This window comes from Dendrobates tinctorius, unplaced genomic scaffold (genome assembly GCF_039654945.1).
Source record: "Dendrobates tinctorius isolate UK_male_01 unplaced genomic scaffold, ASM3965494v1 ptg000111l, whole genome shotgun sequence".
Taxonomy (NCBI): domain Eukaryota; kingdom Metazoa; phylum Chordata; class Amphibia; order Anura; family Dendrobatidae; genus Dendrobates; species Dendrobates tinctorius.
Genome location: NW_027361779.1, coordinates 20,459,869 through 20,483,002, shown reverse-complemented (window position 1 = coordinate 20,483,002; position 23,134 = coordinate 20,459,869). Strand labels below are relative to the sequence as shown.

Below are 23,134 nucleotides of genomic sequence, written 5' to 3'. Positions count from 1 at the left end.
ACACCGCCCATCAGGCTGGACCGACCTTGTTTTCATCGCCCGCCAAAGGGTAGGTGACAGATTCCCTTTAAGACATCTATTTAATAATGTATCCAGTTTTTATTGTGTAGATTGGTGACTGACCATTTTTACAACTTATCATTTTTTAAATGCTTACATCCTGGTTGGACATATCCCAGTACGGCCTTTCACCGTACGACATTACTTCCCACATTACAATTCCATAACTCCATACATCACTGGCTGATGTAAATTTGCGGTACTGGATTGCCTCTGGAGCTGTCCATCGAACTGGGATCTTTCCTCCCTTTCAAAACAAAAAACAATTATTAAAGTTTGCAGTCAAGAGAAATGTAAGTTGGTTTCTACACTAAACATAAAATTTACAGCAGAGTTAAGTTTAAAAAAAAAAAAAAAAAAACAAACAAATACAACAAAAAGTTGGGTTTTCTGTTCAGCTGGAAATTTCTATGATAAATCACTATGATAAACGTATGTTTTTCGATAATCCAAACCTGCAATTTAAATGTAAACATTTTAAAAAAAAATGGTATAAGGCTTTTGAGGTTTGTCAAAGCAGCCTTTAATATACTTACACATCTTTATAGCCACTCTCTACATATACATTGTAGCACTCGCACTTAGGCCTCTTTCTCACGTCTGTGTCTCCGGTATGTGTTAAAACTGTCACCTTACACCGGCCGCCGAGGAGCAGCGCTTACTGTAGCGCTTCCCAGACAGGTGTTCGTGTGGTATGGATACGGCACATGGGTGTCACATGTGTGCCACAAGTAGTACAAACACGGACACGGATGTCTCTGGTACCGTTTTTTTCTAGTACTGGAAATAAACGGACGTGTGAAAGAGGCATTAGGGCTCTTTCACACGTCTGTGTCTCCGGTACGTGTGGTGACAGTTTTCACACGTACTGGAGACACGTACACACGTAGACCCATTCAAGTGTGTGTTCCATGGACTGTGTGTCTTTGGGCAAAACATGCTAAGATGTCTGTTTTTTTTACTGCCAGCATGAGCCACAAAACGTCCCGCACAAGTGCACTCGGATGACACACATGGATGTCATCCGTGTGACATGCACCGACGCCAGAGAAGAAGCTCTACGGTAAGCACTGTTCCCCGGCACCTGGTGCTGAAGACGGCTCTCATCATTCTCCCCTGCTCTGCCGACGATCAGCACAAGCAAGGGGAGAATTATGAGCGCTATATTCAAGTGATAACAGAGACAGAAGGAGCGGTTGATGGGAGGAGTCATCAGCCGCCGCCTGCACAATTAATAAATAAATGAAAAACTCAGCGTGGGTTTCCCTGTATTTTCTATAATCAGCCAGGCAAAACTCACAGATGGGGGCTGCAACCCTCAGCTGTCAGCTTCAACAAGGCTGGTTATCAAGAACAGAGGGGTCCCCACGCTGTTATTTTAATTATTTAAATAAATAATTTAAAAAAACGGCATGGGGTCCCCCCATTTTTTCATCAAATCACCAAATATAGACGAACATACACAGCACAAAAGCCGGTGTTTCCATTGCTGTGTGACAGTGTGGGAAACACCGGCGTAGCGCTTCTGATCGGCGATAAAATCATCCCCGCCGGTGAGAGAGCCATGGTTCCCATGATATCAGAAGACAGCGTGAGCGCTCAGCTGTGATCAGAGGTATGTTTACCTCCGGTCACTGGTGTCACCAGAAGGGACTACAGCTCCCATCACCCAACACCTGCTGCCGCCAATAACAGTGAGAGCAGGAGCGGCGGAAGGGAGTATTCATCAGCCACTCCTGCGCTGTTAATAATTAATAAAAAAAAACCCTGTGTGGGTTCCCCTGTATTTTTGATAACCAGTCAGGCAAAAGTCACAGCTGGGGGCTGCAACCCTCAGCTGTCAGCTTCAGCAAGGTTGGTTATCAAGAATAGAGGGACCCTCATGCCGTATTTTTAATTATTTAAATAAATAATTAAAAAAATGGAGTGGAGTCCCCCCATTTTTGACAACCAGCCTTGCTAAAGCAAACAGCTGGGGGCTGGTATTCCCAGGCTGGTAAGGGGCCATTGATATAGGCCCCACAGCCTAAAAATAGCAGTCCACAGCTGCCCAGAAAAGGAGCATCTATGAGATACGAGAATTTTGGCACTTTGCCCGTCTCTTCCCACTTGCCCTTTAGTGGTGGTAAGTGGGATTAATATTTGTGGGGTTGATGTCACCCTTGTATTATCAGGCGGCATCAAGCCCACGGCTTAGTAATGAAGAGCTGTCTCCATTTACAGTGCAGAAGCCGGCTGATGACAGTATTCATCAGCTCCTGCTGACACTGTTATTAGCGGCAGCAAGTGTAGGCTGATGGGAGTAATAGTCCCATCAGCTGCCGCCTGCTGTTATTGTGATCACTTGAACACAATTCTCATCGTTCTCCCCTGCTCGCCCAGATCGCCGCCTGCCCTGCTCACGTAGATCTCCAGTAGAGCACGGGAGAACGATGAGAGCTGTCTTCAGCACCCGGCGCCGGGAACAATGCTTACTGTAGCGCTTCATCCCTGGCGCCCGTCCAAGTGGTACTGATGCGGCATACGGATGCCACACGTGTGCTGCAAGTGTGACACACATGGACACTGACATCTCTGGTACCACTTTTTCCGGTACAACGGAAAAAAACGGACATGTGAATCTGACTAACATTAAGACATAAGGAAAACATGGAATATAAGTCCAAAAGTTACAAAAAGGTATAAATTTAATAAGACATATTCAGGAGAGACATCAGGTAGAAGACGGCGTTTGAACCAAATTGAGCAGCATTATTAATGGACTAAAGTGCCTAATGCAATCCTATCATGTAGAAAAAAGAGCAAGGCAGTAGAGTGGTAAATAGCAGTAATAGTCATGCCTAGCACAAAAGTGCCCTGTACAAAAAGCCATCCCATATCCTAACGTTCCTTATCCATTATGTGGTATACCTGGACCCACACTGCACAGCCCCAATGCCCGTTTTGTGTTGGCTTTGTCAGGGGACATGTGAAACTGGCCTTAGGAGATCTAAGCTAAAGTCATTAAAAGATATGTCATGTATCTGCCTGAAAACTAGGACTGTGACCTAAGACATAAAATAATTAGCATAAGACTACAGTCAGACTAATATTTTCAAAAATATCAAAGCATACGCACCAAGTCCGTGAATTGCAACGCGTGTCTGAATTTAGCTTTGACGGAGAATTACATTTAAAAAAAAACCCTTGTCCCTGACTGTGGTTTATTTAAAAAACAAAATTGTGCTTTACTCACCCTCCCGGACTCAGCACAAAGTCTCTGTTGCTGCTCTCAGTGTCGGAGTGTCGGTTATTGTCTACTTCACCAATGTCGACAGCACTGTAGCCAACAACTCAGCTCACAACTTTGCCCAAGTTGACAGGAGCCACTAAAAGTCATTGAGCTCACCGATTGGCTACAGCTTTGTCAATGTTATGTCATCACTGCAGAGCAGTGGCGAACACACACAGTAAAGGGCCCTTGTGCAAGAAAAGTATATGGGCACCCTGCAGTCTAATAGTTCTGCTATGAAAGAAGCTCCTTGCTGCTTGGAAAGTGGAAGTGAGTCTTCTAATCTCTTGGAACACTGGCTGCACAGGTTGCACTAATGATATGTGTGCCCTTGCTGCAGACAATAACAGACACCAAGAGCAGCAGTGGAGACTCAGCACTGGACATGATGAGTGTGAGTAAGCACAGGTTTGCTTTTATTTTTTAACAAATTGCAGCTAACGGACAGGGATTTGCTGAAAACAGAAAACCTTCTTAAGAAATTACATACTCCATAATAATTTTCCTTCTATTCTTATTTATTGTAGGTAAAAGATTCTTCTAAAATCTCTGCTCGGATCCATTTTTCCCTTAGTAACATACTAGAGTCAAAGGCAACTCTAAAACCTCCTCACTATATCTCCAAAACCAGAGTTTCTACTTCCTTCTCCTTGTAGGATCAAGTTCATTTTCATTAGAATGTTGTTTTACAGTGACCCCCTCGAAGGAATAGAAATAGCTGAATAGAAAATAATCCAACTATTGTTTGAGTGTGTACACATACACAAAAGTAATGGAAGGTTATTAACCAATTTTGCCTTTCCAATAAACACAGCACAAAACAAGCGCTAAATTGCAATCTGGGTGATCACTAGATTATTTTCTCAGATGAGGAGATCCTGTGTGTACTTAATTGTATTGGGCAGAAAACGAGATGCTGAGATTGTAAAAAATATATATATATAAATCACAAAGAATGATGCACATCAAAATAAGTATAGTTATCTTGTTTTAACTTTTACAGAAAATGAAGTTACCTTACATAGTTTACATAGATTGAAAAAAGACCTAGGTCCATCAAGTTCAACCTGTCTCCACCAATTATTAAAGGCTTTAGGCTGAGTTCACACGTGGCGTTTTTTTCGCGTTTCCGCGGCGGTTTTAACTGCGCGATTTTGCCGCGAAAACGCGAAAAATAAGCATCCCATGCATTCCTATGGGATTCCGCAATGCTGTGCTAATGCTGCGGTTTTTACCGCGGCGGAATCGCTTCGCGGTAAAAACCGCAGCATGCTCATTAATTTTGCGGAATCGCGGCGATCCCGCACCCATAGGAATGCATTGTTCCGCTTACTTCCCGCATGTGGCTGTGCACACCATGCGGAAAGTAAGCAGAACATTTGCGGATGGTACCCACGGTCCGGAGGAGAGGAGACTGTCCTCCGGGCTTTGGGTACCATATCCCTGTAAAAAATAGAATTTAAAATAAAAAATATTGTTATTCTTACCTTCCGGCGTCCCGCGCAGCCTTCCCGCTTCTCTCCACGCTCTCGTTCCCAGTAATCCTTTGCGAAAATGCCCGCGATGACGTCCGTTCTCGCGGGATCGCGAAGTCTCGCGGTCATTCGCGTGACGTCATCGCAAATTACCGCGAGACATCGCGATCCCGCGAGAACGCACGTCATCGCGGGCATTTTCGCAAAGGATTACTGGGAACGGCTGCGCGGGATGTCGGAAGGTAAGAATAACACCATTTTTTATTTTTTTTTACATTTTATCTTTTACTACTGATGCTGCATAGGCGGCCTCAATAGTAAAAAGTAGGTCACACTTGTCAAACACTATGTTTGACGAGTGTGACCAACCTGTCAATCAGTTCTCCAAGCGATGCTACAGATCGCTTGGAAAACGCTAGTATTTTGAAAGCTAAATACGCTTGCAAAATGTTTTTCCGCGGGAATTTAAAATGCGATTTTCTCGCGGAATGGAATTCCGGAATTCTCGCGTTAATTTCCGCGAGAGTTCCGGTACGTGTGCACATAGCCTTAAGCACAAAATAAAGGTACCCATCTTTAAGAATGAAAAACCACAAAAAAATCATGCAGAATGACACAACAAAACATATTACAGTTGTCAAAATCGGAACTAAAGATAAGCTGTGTCAATTCACTGGAGCCAAAAATACTGAAGTGATTAAGGAGTAAACAAGTAAGTGAACTCTTGACATGATTAGAAACATGTAAGAAGTTTAGATCGATGACGGCCTGGGTGCTAAGAATCCAAACAACAGAAAGCTCTGCTGCCTTCTAAAATGAGGGGTTAGAAGTGCTCTATTGAGTGAGGTCTCTCCTTTGCAGCTCTTGACGGGTTCAAAGACCCTAAAAGAGAGAGTATTGCAACCATTCACAGACCGATCAAAAACTTCTGACATGTCTTTTATGACATGTCAAATGTTTTGTGAAAGTGCAGTACCACTTATTCAAAGCCATAAGTCAAAGACTTAAAATGATTGAGGTAGGCTTACTACTGGGCCTTGACTTCAAATTGTGGTGACAGATTAAACTCTGGAAAACATTCAAGACAAAATATAGAAGATTAAGAAAAACCTAACAAGATAAATAAATAAGATGAAGAGGCCAAACGCCCAGAAATTCCAGGACTGTCTGCAAAAACAGGGATCTATTTTAAAAATAAAAAAAAAATTGGAGGCGTCTGTGATTTTCTAGAAGCTGAAGAAACTTATACAGATTATTATGACTGTAATTGTCATCATTTTACAGGTCACAGTGAATGCAACTGATGTCTTCATATCAGAATCATGGGCTGTAGACATGGCTCACTGACAATCCTAATGACCTGTTATGGTTTCTCAATGTGTCGATAATAAATATTGTCAACCCTGGTGATGAATATGACCATCTTTCAATTTACCATATATATTCTGCTTGTTTTCAAAATGGATGAAAGGCAATAGTCTCTCCCCTATTACACTGATACATTATTGCAGTTATAAGATCAGTGCTAAATGTTACATTGGTAAAATTGACATTCCTGACTTTGACTCCCTGTGGATTAGGCACAAGTTTTTTAAAGATATGCTATCTTGGCTTTTGATTCAATAAGCCCAGTGATGTGATCGCTACAGTCAAGTTAGAAACTGAAGTAAATATAATTGAAGGCATAAAATATACCGTATCTATAGCTATACTACTTACAGTAGTTGTATATACGGCATCTGCGTCATCTTCTATAACTCGAGATAAGCCAAAATCTGATACTTTGCAGACAAGATTACTGTTGACAAGAATGTTGCGAGCAGCAAGATCCCGATGAACGTATCCCATGTCCGCCAAATATCTCATTCCTGCTGCAATGCCTCTCAACATCCCCACCAGCTGAATTGCGGTAAACTGTCCATCGTGTTTCTAAAACAAAAAGTAAAAAAAATGCTCAATTAAGAGTGAATTGTGCACCGAAGAAAAATGGCTGAAATAATGACAGAATTGCATGTCCAATATATTTTTATCCATGAGGTTGAATTGGAAATGGATGCATTGTCTGAAAATTGGTGAACTTATGGGAATTATGAATGCTAGAAACAGCGGAGGTGCTTTTACCTGTGCATTTGATCCCGGAGTATTTAGTGTTTGGACTTTTATGGACATTGTCTGAGGAGGGACTTTTATGGGCATTGTCTGAGTAGATCCTGAGCGTTTAGTTTTTGGAGGTGACGTAAACCATTCCAAACATTTCTAAAGCAGAAGATGATCACAACTTAGTTTGCCTTTTATGATATATTCACTTACTGGAACAAATCACAAGTCATAGAACATAAAGGATATGATGAAAAAATTACAATGTCTGAGGAAGTCCTAAACCTTTAGATTAAAGTACCATTTAAAATGTGGAAAATAACATGGTTAAAGAAAAGATTATTTAAAATGAGCTCTTCTTTTAGCCATTGGTTCTTATATCAAGAGGAGGATTATTGCTTCTTTAAAAAAAAGCACAAGCATGTCAATGCTCCAACACATGCTTCCTAAATTCTTAATGGTGGTCAAGTAAGAATATGCACATGCTGTATTATTGGCTTGTTACAATGCTGTTGTACATGACTGGTAATTACTATTAATCACTAAAACTAGTAATTACTGCAAATTGAGTTAATTAAAAAAATACATTATTAAGGGCCTGTCACACTAAGCGATATCGCTAGCAATATCGCTGTAACATCACTGGTTTTAGTGATGCTAGCGATATCGCTATGTCTGTTACTTACCTCCGACCGGCTCCCTGCTGGTTATCGCTGATCGCGCGAGAACGTCCTGGGCCGTTTCACGTCGTCAGCTTCCTGCTGGGCTTCCTGTGGCGCCGACGAGCGACGCGTGGACACAGGCGGGAGGACATCAGGATCGCCTTGTCTGACAGGTAAGTAGCGACCCCCGACCCCTGCTATGTCGCTGGTGAGATCTGCCTGTGTGGCAGCTCACTAGCGACCACTTAGCGATGCACCAGCGATCCTGACCGCGTCATATCGCTAGTCGGGATCGCTGGTGCATCGCTAAGTGTGACAGTACCTTTACGCTGGTTTCAAAGGTTCAACATTTACAGTTGTGCTCAAAAGATTACCTACCCCAGCGACTCGACCATGCAGCCCATTTTTCTTCAAGTGCTTCCTTATTATGCATCTTGAAACAGCCATACCTCTAGTTTTCAGAGAGTCCAGTACTTCAGCTGATGTTATTTGTGGGTTTTTCTTTGCATCCCGAATGATTTTCCTGGCATTTGGCACTGGACACAGGTGAAGACATTACCTTCAGTAGCCATTTAAACTCATTTGTGTCAACTTATGTGGATGTTATCAGGCCAAAATCACCAGGGTATGTCAGGATTCATTTGGATGTTTTGGGTTGTCATTAAGATTTAAAAAGAGAAAACACAGTAATTTGACGATAAATGGCTTCACCCAACCACTAACCATGAGTGGAGAAAAAGATTTGGTTTTGTCATATTTTCTGAAAAAAGGCCAAGAAAGCAAAAATTCTGCCGAGGTATGTAAACTTTTGAGCAACAGCTGTACAGTCCAAGTACACACTGCGATGTACGGACAGGCCGCTGGTCGCTCTACTCTTAACTCAACAGCTATATTTGATGCTGTTGGGTTTGGATCAAGAGACTGGTCAAATCTTAGTGATCGTGATTGTCTGGCATGTCGGACTATCAGAAACCAGCCTTACAGATAAATACTTTTAAGTATTTTTTTTCGTTTGTTTTGTCACAAATTAGGTTTTTCTCAAATGGCTGCCATTACATTAGTGGAGTCAAAGCTAGTTCTAAACAAAGGTAAGGACAGATAGTGTCAATACAGAGAACTTTCCTACCCTCTCTGGCTGTTAATTATGAGGAAAGATAGGAACCTGACAGCAGGGAATGTGTGTACATATCAGAAGAAGTAGAGAGGAGCAACTTGATACATGCTGCTGTGGGAGATGTACACACATACACACATATACACACACATATTAATATTGTATTGTTACATTAATTCATATTTTATTACTTCCTTTAATATTCAATATTTAGTCTTACATGTACTTGTGCTCATAGCAACACAAAAGGGAGATTTCACTTTCTCTATCATGAACTCTCGTCATAGCCTCATTATCACTGCTATCCTACAAGGGTTTCATTAATCTAAAACCAGGACTGCTGATATTACAAAATTCTTTGATATTAACTTAGTGAAAAATAATCATATTTTAAAGCCTTAAGATAACTGTCAGCATATTTTCTTATAGAAATAGTAGTACGGTTGAATAGGCTCTTGTTCTTCCATTTTATATAGCGTTCTGATGTGAATCATGTGATATCTGTCATAAAAGGCTAGAAGTGCAATAGGGGGTGTGAAATAGAGATAAGCGAATATTTCAATGTTCGGTTCACGATGGCCGAATTTGTAATATTCGCCGTTTAATCGTCGATTAAATCACTGAATATAGCCGAACATACACAGCACAAAAGCCAGTGTTTCCCATGCTGTGTGACAGTGTGGGAAACATTGACCTAGCACTTCTGATCGGCAGTAAATTTATCACCGCCGGTCAGAGAGCCATGGTTCCCACGATGTCAGAAGACAGCGTGAGCACACAGCTGTGATCGGAGGTATAAAGTTTACCTCCGGTCTCTGGTGTCACCTGATGGGACTATAGCTCCCAACATCTGACACCAGCTGCCGCTAATAACAGTGAAGGCAGGAGCAGCAGATGGGAGTATTCATCAGCCACTCCTGTGCTGTAAATAAATAATTAAAGAAAAAAACCTGCGTGGGTTCCCCTGTATTTTTGACAACCAGCCAGGCAAAACTCACAGCCGGGGGCTGCAACCCTCAGCTGTCAGATTCAGCAAGGTTGGTTATCACAAATAGAGTGGTCCCCACACCATATTTTTAATCATTTACATAAATAATTAGATAAAAACGGCGTGGGGTCCCCCCCATTTTTGACAACCAGCCTTGCTAAAGCAGACAGCTGGGGGCTGGTATTCTCAGGCTGGTAAGGGGCCATGGATATTGGCCCTCCCAGCCTAAAAATATCAGCCCGCAACTATTTGATGTGCCAATCTGACGCTTTGCCCGGCTCTTCACACTTGCCCTGTAGTGGTGGCAAGTGGGGTTCATATTTGTGGTGTTGTTGTCACCTTGGTATTGTCAGGAGACATCAAGCCCATGGATTAGTAATGGAGAGGCGTAAATAAGACACATATATATTGCTAATCCTTTAGTTGTATGGTAAATAAAGACACAGCCAGAATAAAGTCCTTTATTAGAAATAAGACTAAACATGTCTGTGGGATTAATAGTTTTCAACCTGGATGGTGCCAAGATGCGACCGTCCAGGCTGAGAACCAATGGGGAATGAAAAGCTGCGAGCGCAGCCTCAGTGACCAGCGGTGACATCATCAAGGTTACATCCAGTCACTGTGGCTGCGTTCCCAGCCGGGCTCGCGCTGAAGTGAGTTCATTGACTGTTAACTCGCAGGACCTGTCCGACGGGCACCGCGAGCAGAACTTTCTCACATTTGCGGTGCCCTAAGATAGGTAACAGCAGTTCACAGGCAGACACTGAGCACATGTTGCTCAGTGGCTACTGGATGACAGGCTGCATGGTCGTAAGATGCAACCATGCAGTCTGCCATCTAGATGTAGCAAAGCTAGACCCGTTGTGGGACAAATGGATTAAAAGCATGATGAGGGCATCGGAGGGAATAGGCGAGGTCTTAAGTATGGTTTAATTAAGATTATTGAAGGAATCTGTGTCTTTCTTTCAATTAAAGGACTTTTTTCTGGGTGTCTGTGTTTTCTTACAATATGACTATGGGGTTAGTATTGGGGGCTTCTTATTGACGCCTCTCCTTTAATAACCTCGGGGCTTGATGTCACCTGACAATACAAAGGTGACATCACCCCCCCCAATGTTCACCCCACTTGCCACCGCTACAGGGCAAGTGGGAAGAGCGAGGCTAAGTGCCGGAATTAGCACATCTTAGAGATGTGCTTTCTCTGGGGCGGCTGAGAGCTGGTGTTTTTAGCTGGGGGGCTGTATCTATGGCCCCTTCCTGGGCTATATCAGCATGCAGCTGTTTGCATAGCCTTTGCTGGTTATTAATTATAGGGGGACCCTACGCAAGTTTTTTTAGGATCCCTCATTTTAATAGCCAGTAAAGGCCAAGTATACAGTTGTGAGCTGATATTAATAGCCTGGGACGCTCCATGGGTATTACCCCCTTCCCAGGCTATAAATACGGTCCCCAGTCGTCGGTTTTCCCTCTGCTAGTTATGAAAATTACGCAGGAGCCCACGCCATTATTTTCAGAAAAATCTTTTAATAATTAAATACATGTACACATACTGTACTAATTGTATTTGTCACAGACATCTATGTATCTACCTGTTCTATTTGTATTTACTGTATGTAATCCATCTCTTCTATTCTGTTGGCTCCTGCAGCGATTTTACACTATGTGGCTGCTGAAATGCCGGCTTTTCTTGTATCTATCTATGTATGTTACATAAATAAAACAGTACATACAGTGGGTATGGAAAGTATTCAGATCCCTTTAAATTTTACACTCCTTGTTTCATTGAAACCTTTGTTTCATTTGTTTCTCATTAATGTACACTCTGCACCCCATCTCGACTGAAAAAAAACAGAAATGTAGAAATTTTTGCAAATTTATTAAAAAAGAAAAACTGAAACATCACATTGTTAGGATTGGCGGAACGCACCAAATAGGAAATAATAATAAGGTGCGTTCGCAACCCGGGGTCCACCGTGCAGTGATGGAGAAACCCGCAGCTAGCTAGCACAATGGCGGAGCAGGGCTGTGAGAAAACACTTTAAGCACACTGAGCTAAATGTCACTCAGTGTGCACAGAGCGCAGAGTACCAAGCTCTGTTACACCACAGAGCGGTACTAAACAGCAACGCACAAAGGACTATACCCTGCACAAGCATATAGAAAACAAAATACTAATTGGGGTCCCTGTAACTTAACCCCCAAGGAAGGCCAAGCTGGTTGTTGAACCTGCTCTGACAAACGGTGTGCTTTAGCATGCGTGCCTCAGTACGCCCGATGCAGTTGCTAAGTTCAAGCGGGAGTTCCCACCATACACTGCCTGTCTAGAAAAACACTCACAGTGCTATTAGCGGCACACGTGCACACAGGGTGGTATAGTAGCCACCAACACACCAAACACACATGATACTAGTGCACAGGCATGTGCCATTCAGAGCTTTTTATGCCTTGCTCAAGTCCAGACAGACAGGAGCTTGCCTGTGGACCAATCTGAAGTTGCCACATCACTAGAGCACCTGACGTCCGAGCCCAATCGGAACACACCATATCATGTACATGCTCAGTAGGGTGAAATCTGGACTTAGACTCCAGAGCACAGCGCTGCAAGTGTAAACTATTAGTCACCATAGGCTTAGCTGGAGGGCCAGCAGTAATTACACATGCAGTATGAGCCTGGGTAAGGCGCTGGAACCATATTCAGCGCTGAGCAGCCATCTCAGCAGCCGAGCCCAAATGGGAGACCACAGCACCAGACAAGGCTTGAGATTCATCCTGTGAAGCAGGAGAATCCCGGCACCTAACACATGGTCATAAGTCTTCAGAACCTTTGCTCAGACATTTATATTTAGTCATATGCTGTCCATTTGCTTGTTATCCTCCTTGAGATGGTTCTACTCCTTCATTGGAGTCCAGCTGTGTTTAATTAAACTGATAGGACTTGATTTGTAAAGGCACACACCTGTCAATATAAGGCCTCACAGCTCACAGTGCATGTCAGACCAAATGAGAATCATGAGGTCAAAGGAACTGGCCAAGGAGCTCAGAGACACAATTGTGGCAAGGCACACATCTGGCAAAGGTGACAAAAGAATTTCTGCAGTACTCAAGGGTCCTAAGAGCACAGTGGCTTCCATAATCCTTAAATGACAGTAGTTTGGGATCACCAGAAGTCTTCTTACACCTGGCTGTCCAGCCAAACTGAGCAATCGTGGGTGAAGAGCCTTGATAAGAGAGGTAAAGAAGAACCCCAAGATCAATGTGGCTGAGCTCTACAGATGCAGTAAGTTACACAAAGTCAACTATCACCGTAGCCCTTCACCAGTTGGGCTTTTATGTCAGAGTGGCCGGACACAAGTGTCTCCTCAGTGCCAGCCCATATGAAAGCCTGCATAGAGTTTGCTAAAAAACACATGAAAGACTCCCAGACTATGAGAAATAAGATTCTCTGGTCTGATGAGACAAAGATAGAACTTTTTGGTGATAATTCTAAGCGGTATGTGTGGAGAAAACCAGGCACTATTCATCACCTGCCCAATACAATTCTAACAGTGAAAAATGGTGGTGGCAGCATCATGCTATGGGGGTGTTTTTCAGCTGCAGGGACAGGACGACTGGTTGCAATTGAAGGAAACATTAAAGCGGCCAAGTATAGAGATATCCTGGATGAAAACCTCTTCCAGAGTGCTCTGGACATTAGACTTGGCCGAAGGTTCACCTTCCAACAAGACAATGACCCTAAGCACATAGCTAAAATGACAAAGGCGTGGTTTCAGAACAACTCTATGACCATTCTTGACTGGCCCAACAAGAGCCCTGACCTAAACCCAATTGAGCATCTCTGGAGAGACCAGAAAATGGCTGTCCATCAACGTTCACCATCCAACCTGATAGAACTGGAGAAGATCTGCAAGGAAAAATGGCAGAGGATCCCCAAATCCAGGTGTGAAAAATTTGTTGCATCATTCCCATGAAGACAGGTTCTGCTTACTGTACTACATAACAGAGCTGACAGGTCCCCTTTACTACAACGCACAGGAAAGCCGACAGGCCCTCCTTACTGCATCATACTGGAAAGCTGACAGGTCCTCCTTACTGCACCGCACAGGATATCTAACAGAACCTCCTTACTGCACCGCACAGAAATTGATGGCAGCAATACATCTCAAAAAAGATGAGACACTTCCATGTCGACCCTGGTGTAGCATTCCTTCTTTTTAGAACAGTCTGTATACATTGGGGACATGAGGAGACCAACTGCTGGAGTTTTAGGAGAGGACTGTTGTCCCATTATTGTCTGATGTAGGATTCTAGCTGCTCTGCCATCTGGAGTCTTGCAAGATTTTTCATTCCATAATGTGCAAAATGTTTTCTATTGGTGAAAATCTGGATTGCCGGCATTCAGTTCTTCACAGGATCTCGTTTGGTAAACCATGCTGTTATGACGGATGCAGCATGTGGCTTAGCATTGTCTTGATGAAAAATACAAGGCTTTCCCTGAAATAGACATTGTTTTGATGGGAGCATATGTTGTTTTAAAACCTTTACATAGTTCTCATCACTGATAATGCATTTCAAGATGTGCAAGCTGCCAGTGTCACAAGCACTAATGAAACTCAATACTATCAGAGATATTAGTGCTGATAAGCTGGATGGTCCCTTTCCTCGAGTCCACAGTTTACATAAAGACAGTTACATTTTGATTCATCTAACCAAAGAACAGTTTTCCATTTTGCCCCAGTCCATTTTAAATTACCTTTGGCCGAGAGAGGACGGAATTGTTCCTGGATTGTGTCAATATTCAGTCATGGCCAAAAGTGTTGACATCCTTGAAAATGTTACAGAAAATTAAGTATTTCTCCATGAAAATTATTGCTATTACACGTTTTGTTATATACATTTATTTTACTTTGTGTGTACTGGTACAACACAAAAAAAGAGAGGAAAAAAAAGAAAAAAGGCAAATTGGACATAATTTTACACTAAACCTCAAAAATGGGCAGAATTGTTGGTACCTTTCCAAAAATATAGGTAAACAACTTTGTTTCAAGAATGTGATGCTCGTTCAAATTCACCTGTGGAAAGTAACAGCTGTGGGCAATATGAAAATCACACCTGAAACCAGAATTGTTGAAAAATATCAACAAGATCAAGGTTACAAATCACTCTTCACAGATTTTTATGTTCCTTTTTCCACGGTGCAGAACATAATCAATAAATTTACAATTCATGACACTGTAGCTAATCTCCTTGGACATTGGACAGAAAAGAAACATTTATGAAAGGCTGCAATGGAGGATAGTCGGGAGGGTGCAAAAGCAGCCTCAATCAAGTTACAAAAAAATTCAAGGTGTCCTGCAGGCTCAGGGTGCATGAGTGCAAACTATCCGTTGACTTTTGCAGGACCCCACTGCTGACAAGAACATAAATAAAGCTAGTCTGCAGTTTGCCAAAATGTATGTAAGTCAAAATTCTTCTGGGAAAGCATCTTGTGGAAAGATGACACAAAGATGAAGCTTTATGGTAAAGCACATCATTCTACTGCTTACCGAAAACTGAATGATGTGTACAAAGAAAGTAACACAGTACATACAGTCAAATATGGTGGTGGCTCAAAGAGGTTTTGAGGTTGTTTTGTGTGCAAAGCATCATGAAATCTGAAGATTACCAAATGATTTTGGGTCACAATGTAGTGCCTAGTTTTGGAAAGCAGGGTTTGCATTCTTAGGTGATGGATCTTACAGCAGCACAATGACCTCAAACATACTTCAAGAAGCACCCATAAATGGATGTAATCAAAGCTCTGGAGGGTTCTGAAGAGGCCAGCAATAAGTCTGGATCTAAATCCCATTGATCACTTGTGGAAAGATCTTAAAATTTCTATTGGGAGAAGGCACCCTTCAAATATGGGAGACCTGGAGCAGTTTGCAAAAGACGACTAGTCCAAAATTCCAGTTGAGAGGTGTAAGAAGTTTGTTGATGGTTACATGAAGCGATTGATTGCAATTATATATTCCAAATATTAAGTTGAGGGTGCCAACAATTTTGCCTGGACCATTTTTGTGGTTTTGTGTGAAATTATGTTCAATTTGCCTTTTTTCTCTGTTTTTTTTGTGTTGTTTCAATGCACACATAGGAAATAAACATGTGTATAACGAAGCATGTGCAATTGCAAAAATTTTCTGGAAGAAATACTTAATTTTCGGAGAAAATTTCAAGGATGCCAACACTTTCGGCCATGACTGCATTATATATGATTCTTATTTGCATGATATAGCTTTAACTTGCATTTGTGAATTGCATGGTGTACGGTTTTCACAGACAATGATTTTGGTAAATATTTGTGAGCCTATACAGTGATTTGCAAGACCAAATCATGCTTATTAATAATGCAAAGCCATCTGTGGGCCCATATATCATGATAATCCAATACTGACTGTTGTGCTTGTCCTTTGTGCACATGAATTTCTCTAAATGATGGTATTATGTACTGTAGATGGTCGGATATTCAAAGTCTTTGGAATTTAACGCTGAGTAACATTTTTCTGAAATTTCTCCACAATTTTCAGATGCAGTTATTCAAAGGTTGATGAACCTCTGACCATCTTTGCTTCTGAGAGACTCTACCTCTCTAACATGCTCTTTGTAACCTCAGTCACGTGACTTGGTTGAAAATTCCAAACATACCAGTTGTTTTTCCTCAGTATCCCTTAGTTTTCCAGCGTTTTGTTAACCTTATCCCAACTTTTTTTAAATGTGTTGTTGTCATCAATTTTTAAATGAGTTAATTTTTTTATAAGAAATGGAAAAATATCCAACTTTCAACATCTGATCTGTGTTCTATTTTCTTTTGTAAATAAAATATAGCTATAATTGATATACAAATCACTGCATTCTTGTTTTCTTTACATTTTACACAGCGTTTCAACTTTTTATGATATTGAGGTTGCATACTGTTAGATGATTCTTTAGCAGTAACAACAAAAAATGATTTCTGTAAATTGTATAATTGACTAAGAGAGTCACATATATGCATTATTATTTCAAAAGATTATTTGTTTTGTTAATTTAGTCGTTTCTGCAAAAGAACATGACAATTTAATGCCAAATAAGTGGTTTAAAAGGTCAAAATTAGAGTAGTGGCATGATTTACAAATTCATTTAGGTGTATTGCATTAAAAATAAAATTGCAAAAAATGTCATTCATCAGGCATTATTAATAAGAGGATGTAGTAAAAGTAATAAATGGCATTCTTATAAAATCTATTAATGGCTTCCTTAAGGGTTTTATGCATGGTCCTATAAACTGTGTTCCAAATTATTATGCAAAAAGAGTTTAGGAGTGATAAGGTTAAAAAATTTTTGTTTGTCATTTAAACTCATTGATGGTGATGTGTGTCAGGGCTCTTTATATCACTGAAAGCAATTGCAGATAACTGTGCAAATTAGTTTGGCAGGTGTGTCCAAATAAAGGCAAGACTACTTAAGAAGGCTGTTCCACATTATTAAGCAGCCTACATTTTTTGCCAAAATGGGAAGGAAAAAGGATGTGTTGGCTGCTGAGAAGCAACAAATTGTGGAGTATTTAGGTCAAGGCATGACTACAATCAACATTGCCAAGACACTTCATCGTGATCATCGCACAATCAAGAAGTATGTAGCTGATTCCCAGCACACACGTGTGCGTGCTGATAAGGAAAAATTGAGGACTCTTTCCAACAGGCAATTGCGTCAGGTTAAAAGAGCTGCTGCAAAAATGCCTTGTCATAGCAGCAGACAAGTTTTTGAAGCTGCTGGTGCCTCCAACGTCCCCCGAACAACAAGGGTCCTTCAGAGGTTTGCAGCTGTGCGTAAGCCATCCTGTCGACCACCTCTATCCACTGCACACAAGCAGAAACGGCTCCAGTGGCGCAAACGATACATGAAGACTGACTTCCAAACTGTTTTGTTCACCGATGAGTGCCGTGCAAAGCTCGATGGTCCAGATGGATGGAGTGGAAGATGGCTGGTAGATGAACACCCCATGAAAACATGGCTAAGGCGCCAACAAGGAGGAGGTGGAGTAATGTTTTGGGCTGGAATCATGGGGAGAGAGATTGTCGGCCCCTTTAGTATCCTTGAAGGGGTAAAGATGAAGTCCATAATCTATGTGGAGTTTCTAAAACAGCACTTCCTGGCATGGTTCAAGAGGAAGAACCGTGCTTTCCGCAGCAAGATCATCTTCATGCATAATAATCCACCGTCTCATGCTGCAAATAACACATCTGCATCTCTGGCTGCTATGGGCATAAAAGAGGACAAACTTATGGTGTGGCCACCATCTTCCCCTGACCTCAACCCCATTGAGAACCTCTGGAGCATCATCAAAAGGAGTGTCTATGATGGTGGGAGGCAGTTCACATCTAAGCAACAGCTCTGGGAGGGTATTCTGTCCACATGCAAAACAATTGAAGCAAAAACCATCCAAAAACTGACAAATTCAATGGACGAGAGAGTTCAGAAGCTTCTTTCGAACAAGGGGTCCTATGTGCAAATGTAACATCATCTAGAATAAAGTTTTGACTTGAAAACTGTTTGATTTCATTTTGTAATAAGCTGATAATGCTTATAATTTTACAATTGACCATTTTTTTGTTCAAAATAAAAAGATTGAAAACTCTGCTGTGCATAATAATTTGGAACATGCATTTTGAGTGTTTATAATTTTTAAAAATATACTGTTTTCATAGGCAGTTTGTTCAAAAACATTGCAATTATACTAGAAAATTAGATGACTGGAAAATAACAATGACTGCAATTCATATAGGTAATTTAAAGAAAATATGAGGAAATATTTTTTGCATAATAATTTGGAACACAGTGTACATAACTTCAGCATTAAACATAATCAGTGATATGGGAGCATATATTCATGAGGTTGGCACTGTCTTCTTTCACTTACCAACCATGAAAACAAGCAGAGCACCAATAGAAAATGATGTTTATATAAAAAGAAAAGGTTTCTCATTACATACCAATTCGAATTACTAAAAGGAAAGGTAAAAATAAACACATATCCCATGCATATTTATGAAACACTAAACACTCATTGTACAATCATTTATGAAAAGCACTCACCCTTAAAAATGCGTCTAGAGCTCCATTTTCCATGTATTCAATTACAATCATTACGGGTTTCCCTAAAACATGAAACATGCAATGTTTGTGAGACTTTTTCCAAACCAGAACCAACACCCATTTTGATAAGAAACATCTTACTCTACTTGAAAGTTTCCACCCGAGGAGTGGCAGCAACGGTAATGAGACAGGCAGTTGAAAGTATCTGTGTGTAGCATGGATGTAATTTGTGTGCATAAATAATAAGAAACCATATGTCAGCATGTACTGGAGATGGCAGGGAAGGGACGCTTTTCTTACTATTGAATTACTTTAGTGTTTGCATGCCTGACATAAATCGCGAGAAACCTTATCTCTATTTACTAATTTCCCTCATGATAATTTGGCCATGATGAATATTTACGGCAAGATTGAAGTCCTTTAACTCATGCGCAGCAAAAACCTCAAACCACAGCAGTACGTTGTACTTACCACGCGTCACTACCCCCTCCAGATGAACAACATTCGGATGGTCAAACTGGCCCATTATACTCGCTTCACACAGAAAATCCCTTCTTTGTTTTTCTGTGTAGCCAACTTTAAGCGTTTTTATGGCAACCGCTACATCTCTTTTTCCTGGAAGCTTTAGACGACCACTGCACACTTCTCCAAACTCTCCTAGAAAGAGAAAAGCAGTAGAGAAAACAGATTCGGTGATTAATTTATATTCCATATGTTCTAAACTGTCACTAAGAGTTTAAAGCTCTTTTATTAAATTAGACAAGGCATTTACATTGCCTTTTACACAATAATTAATGTTATAAATAATAAAGACACAGCCAATCAATATGTAGAGATCAGTTCTCATATTAGTAAAAATCGTTACCGTATATTAAATTTCAAGGAAAAAAAAATCTATTTTATATCAAAGGGCAATTTTTACAGTGACTCCTAAGAGGTAGGCACTGGTAGCCTTGGCTGAAGAAAAAAAGACAAAAAGTCCAGCTACAGTAAAAAATTTTTTTAGAAAAACAAGTGAAAAACTATTATTAAAAGTCATTTATCTTAATGCACTAAAAACAAGAAAAACCACAGCATTAGGTCTAAGCGTTTCGAGCGCTACCACGCTCTTAATCATAGCATTATATATGACAATGAAAAGATTTACAAGAGAGCATGAGGAATCATCAAATGAGTATCCATCCACAGCTGATTTACAAACCAATACAATGCAGCCAACAACAGAATTAACTAGGAGTAGACTGACATGTGGAAGCCATATTTTAGCAAAAACATTCCTCAACAATAATACAAGTCAGTTCTAAAGTTTAAACCCAAAGATGCTTGAGTATCCATGCAAAATATCCAAAACACTTCACGCGTGCGCAAAAGAGAAGACCAATCTCCTCCCCTCACCGGGCGCTTCACCCTTTCAATACCACAAATCTGCAAACTACTAATGTCGCCATTATGTTTTTCCAAATAGTGACGTGATAATCCCGAGAGAGATTTTTTGCTATTATAATTAGCGTGGCTAGAATCTGTTTTATCTCCATTAATGTGATCGGAAATCCTGACCTTCAGTTTTCTTGTTGTGCAACCAATGTATAGCTAAATAAATAAGGTCTTTTTCTCTTCATGTCTACTTACCTGAAACCGGAGAAAGGATTTGCACAGCACCCCTGGTGGGTCATTGCCTGCACTGGTAAGCTAATGTCAACTTTGTTTTTTACTTTTACTAGCCTTGAAGTCTACTGCAGTATCAGAAAATTTATTAATGTGGATTTGTCACCAGATTTCACAATTCAAGCAGCACACATTATTCAACAGATTTCTCAGACCTGGTGTGGCTTATGTACTTATCACTGTGTATTATCTTTTAATAAAGTTAAACTTAATCTCAGCGCACCTTGCCTGATTGACAGCTCCTGAGAGTCCTCTCCTCTGCTGAGATCTCACACTGGTCAAAACAAGCTGCCAGTCATGCTGGGTGGGTAGATACATTATATTTGTAGTCATAAGCTCAATCATTCTACAGTATAGGTCAACTTATAAATTGCTCATTTCAATATCAGGAATTCTCAGCCATTTTGACATGAATTTTAAAGGAAATTCATCAGTCTAAACAGATATAAGACATCTATTTAATGATAAATGCAGTTTGCATTGTGAAATCAAGTAACAGATCCACCATAACTCCTTAAAGCTTCATGACACAGGAGGTAAAGATGCAAGTTATGGGTCTCGGAAAATGGCAACACAAACCAAATATTTCTTTTATAAGTTCAGAATTTTTAAAAAATCAAAACAATAAGGACAGACGAGTTTAAGGCTATGTGCACATGTCCAGAATTCCCACGGATTTTATGCGTTTTTTGCCGTGTTTTTTCGCCGCGAAAACGCATAAAATAAGCAACCCATTGAATTCAATGGCAATCCGCACATGCTGTGCTAATATATAAGAGCAGGAGAGAAGGACCAGTGCATAAACGTTCAAAAGTAGATAGAACAATCACAAATCTTTATTGATGACACAGGTTTAAAAAGACACAAGAAATAGCAGGGCGGAAGGTGCACAGTGTCCATAGAACTATCATAGTCAAATTTATACAACGTGACATCTGGTAGTGAAGAAGGTTATATCTAAAAAATAGCAGATTTAAATAGTCCTAGCAAACATGTGAGGACATAGTGGATAGCCGCCCAGTTAATACGAAATTACGGGTATAATCCCCAACCGATCAGCTACCCAAAACAAAGACAAGTTGCTAAGACCAGAGTTACTGAACACATACCAGGAAGAGGGACACTGGACACCCCGTGCTGCAAGAGCCCCAACGTACGTTTCGGAAGCAAATCTTCCTTCCTGATCGGTTGGGGATTATACCCGTAATTTCGTATTAACTGGCCGGCTAACCACTATGTCCTCACATGTTTGCTAGGACTATTTAAATTTGACTATGATTGTTCTATGGACACTGTGCACCTTCCGCCCTGCTATTTCTTGTGTCACTCTTGTTCTGCCACTGTGCCATTTTTAAACCTGTGTCTTCAATAAAGATTAGTGATTTTTCTATCTACTTTTGGACGTTTATGCACTGGTCCTTCTCTCCTGCTCATATATATGTTATATATATTTACAGTGTGTCCCACACTGATTTTCTATGGGCTGATTTAGGTGTTTTTGATTACGACTTACATTAAACGTACTCATGGTATATGATGTTACTTTGTTTCAGCCCTATGCACTGTCATCTATGATTATCATGCTGTGCTAATGCTGCGTATTTTTCAGCAGTGGAATAGCATCGCAGAAAAATACGCAGCATGCTCATTCTTTTTGCGGAATTGTGGGAATTCCGCACACATACGAATGCATTGTTCCGCTTACTTTTCGCATGTGGCTATGCCCACCATGCGCAAAAGTAAGCGGAAAAATCTGTGGATGGTACCCAGGGTCTGGAGGAGAGGAGACTCTCCTCCAGGCTCTGAGTACCATATCCCTGTAAAATATAGAATTAAAATAAAACATCGTGTTATTCTCACCTTCCGGCGTCCCACGGAGCGTCTCCAGGCCTCTGCGATGCTCCCAACTCCCGTTCCCAGCGATGCCTTGCGACAATGACCTTTGATGACGCACTTAGCCTAACAGTTGCAGTTGGAAGCTGTGTTGTGTCTTCCAACTAGAAGTCAACTGAATAATGGATGTCACTATTTTTTTTAAATTGTTTTGCCGCTTTGGAAACCTTGAAATAGTTAAAAAAGGCACAAAAGACTAAAGATATGCACAGAAAGTTGTTTTTTTTCACGACATCATCTCAGGTGATTCACGCAATGCATCCCTGGGACCGGAAGATGCTGGCAGCGTGGCTGAGAGGCGGGAGGATTCTGAGGGCCATCAGAGGGTGAGTATATCACTATTTTTTATTTTAATTCCATTTTTTACAGGAATATGGTACTCAGGGCCTGGAGGAGAGTCTCCTCTCCTCCAGACCCTGGATACCATCCGCACATGAAGCGCTCACTTTACGCATGGTGGGCATAGCCACATGCGTAAAGTGAGCGTTTCAAAGCAATCCTATGGCGGCGGAATCGCTGCGATTCCGCAGAAATAATGGACATGCTGTAGATTTTACCGCTATGCAAATCCGCAGCATGGGCACAGCAATTGCGGAATCCCATAGGATTCCATGGAGATGCGTTTTAATAGCGTTTCCGCTGTGGCAAATACGCGGTGGAAACGCATAGAAATCGCAACATGAGCACACAGCCTTAGCCTCAACACATGCTTGGATTCCCTGACAAATAAGCAATCCCAGAATATGCTTTGGCTGTCTAACAGCCGCGAATTATAGAGCCGCAGGGTCTCGAACATAA

General features: G+C 41.1%; 1 protein-coding gene across 4 annotated transcripts in view; it reads right to left on the bottom strand.

Annotated features, from left to right (window-relative positions):
* Positions 1 to 23,134, bottom strand: part of EPHA7 (EPH receptor A7) — a 283,691-nt gene that overhangs the window by 24,377 nt on the left and 236,180 nt on the right. For 2 of the 4 annotated variants that reach the window (XM_073589546.1, XM_073589547.1), the window contains exons 11-15: positions 19,250 to 19,435; positions 18,779 to 18,840; positions 6,928 to 7,062; positions 6,526 to 6,735; positions 158 to 307 (exon numbers count right to left, since the gene is read on the bottom strand). In XM_073589546.1, the coding sequence (XP_073445647.1) occupies positions 158 to 307; positions 6,526 to 6,735; positions 6,928 to 7,062; positions 18,779 to 18,840; positions 19,250 to 19,435 (743 nt within the window). The remainder of the gene's footprint in view (positions 1 to 157; positions 308 to 6,525; positions 6,736 to 6,927; positions 7,063 to 18,778; positions 18,841 to 19,249; positions 19,436 to 23,134) is intronic. The other 2 variants (XM_073589548.1, XM_073589549.1) reach the window with 1 other exon arrangement.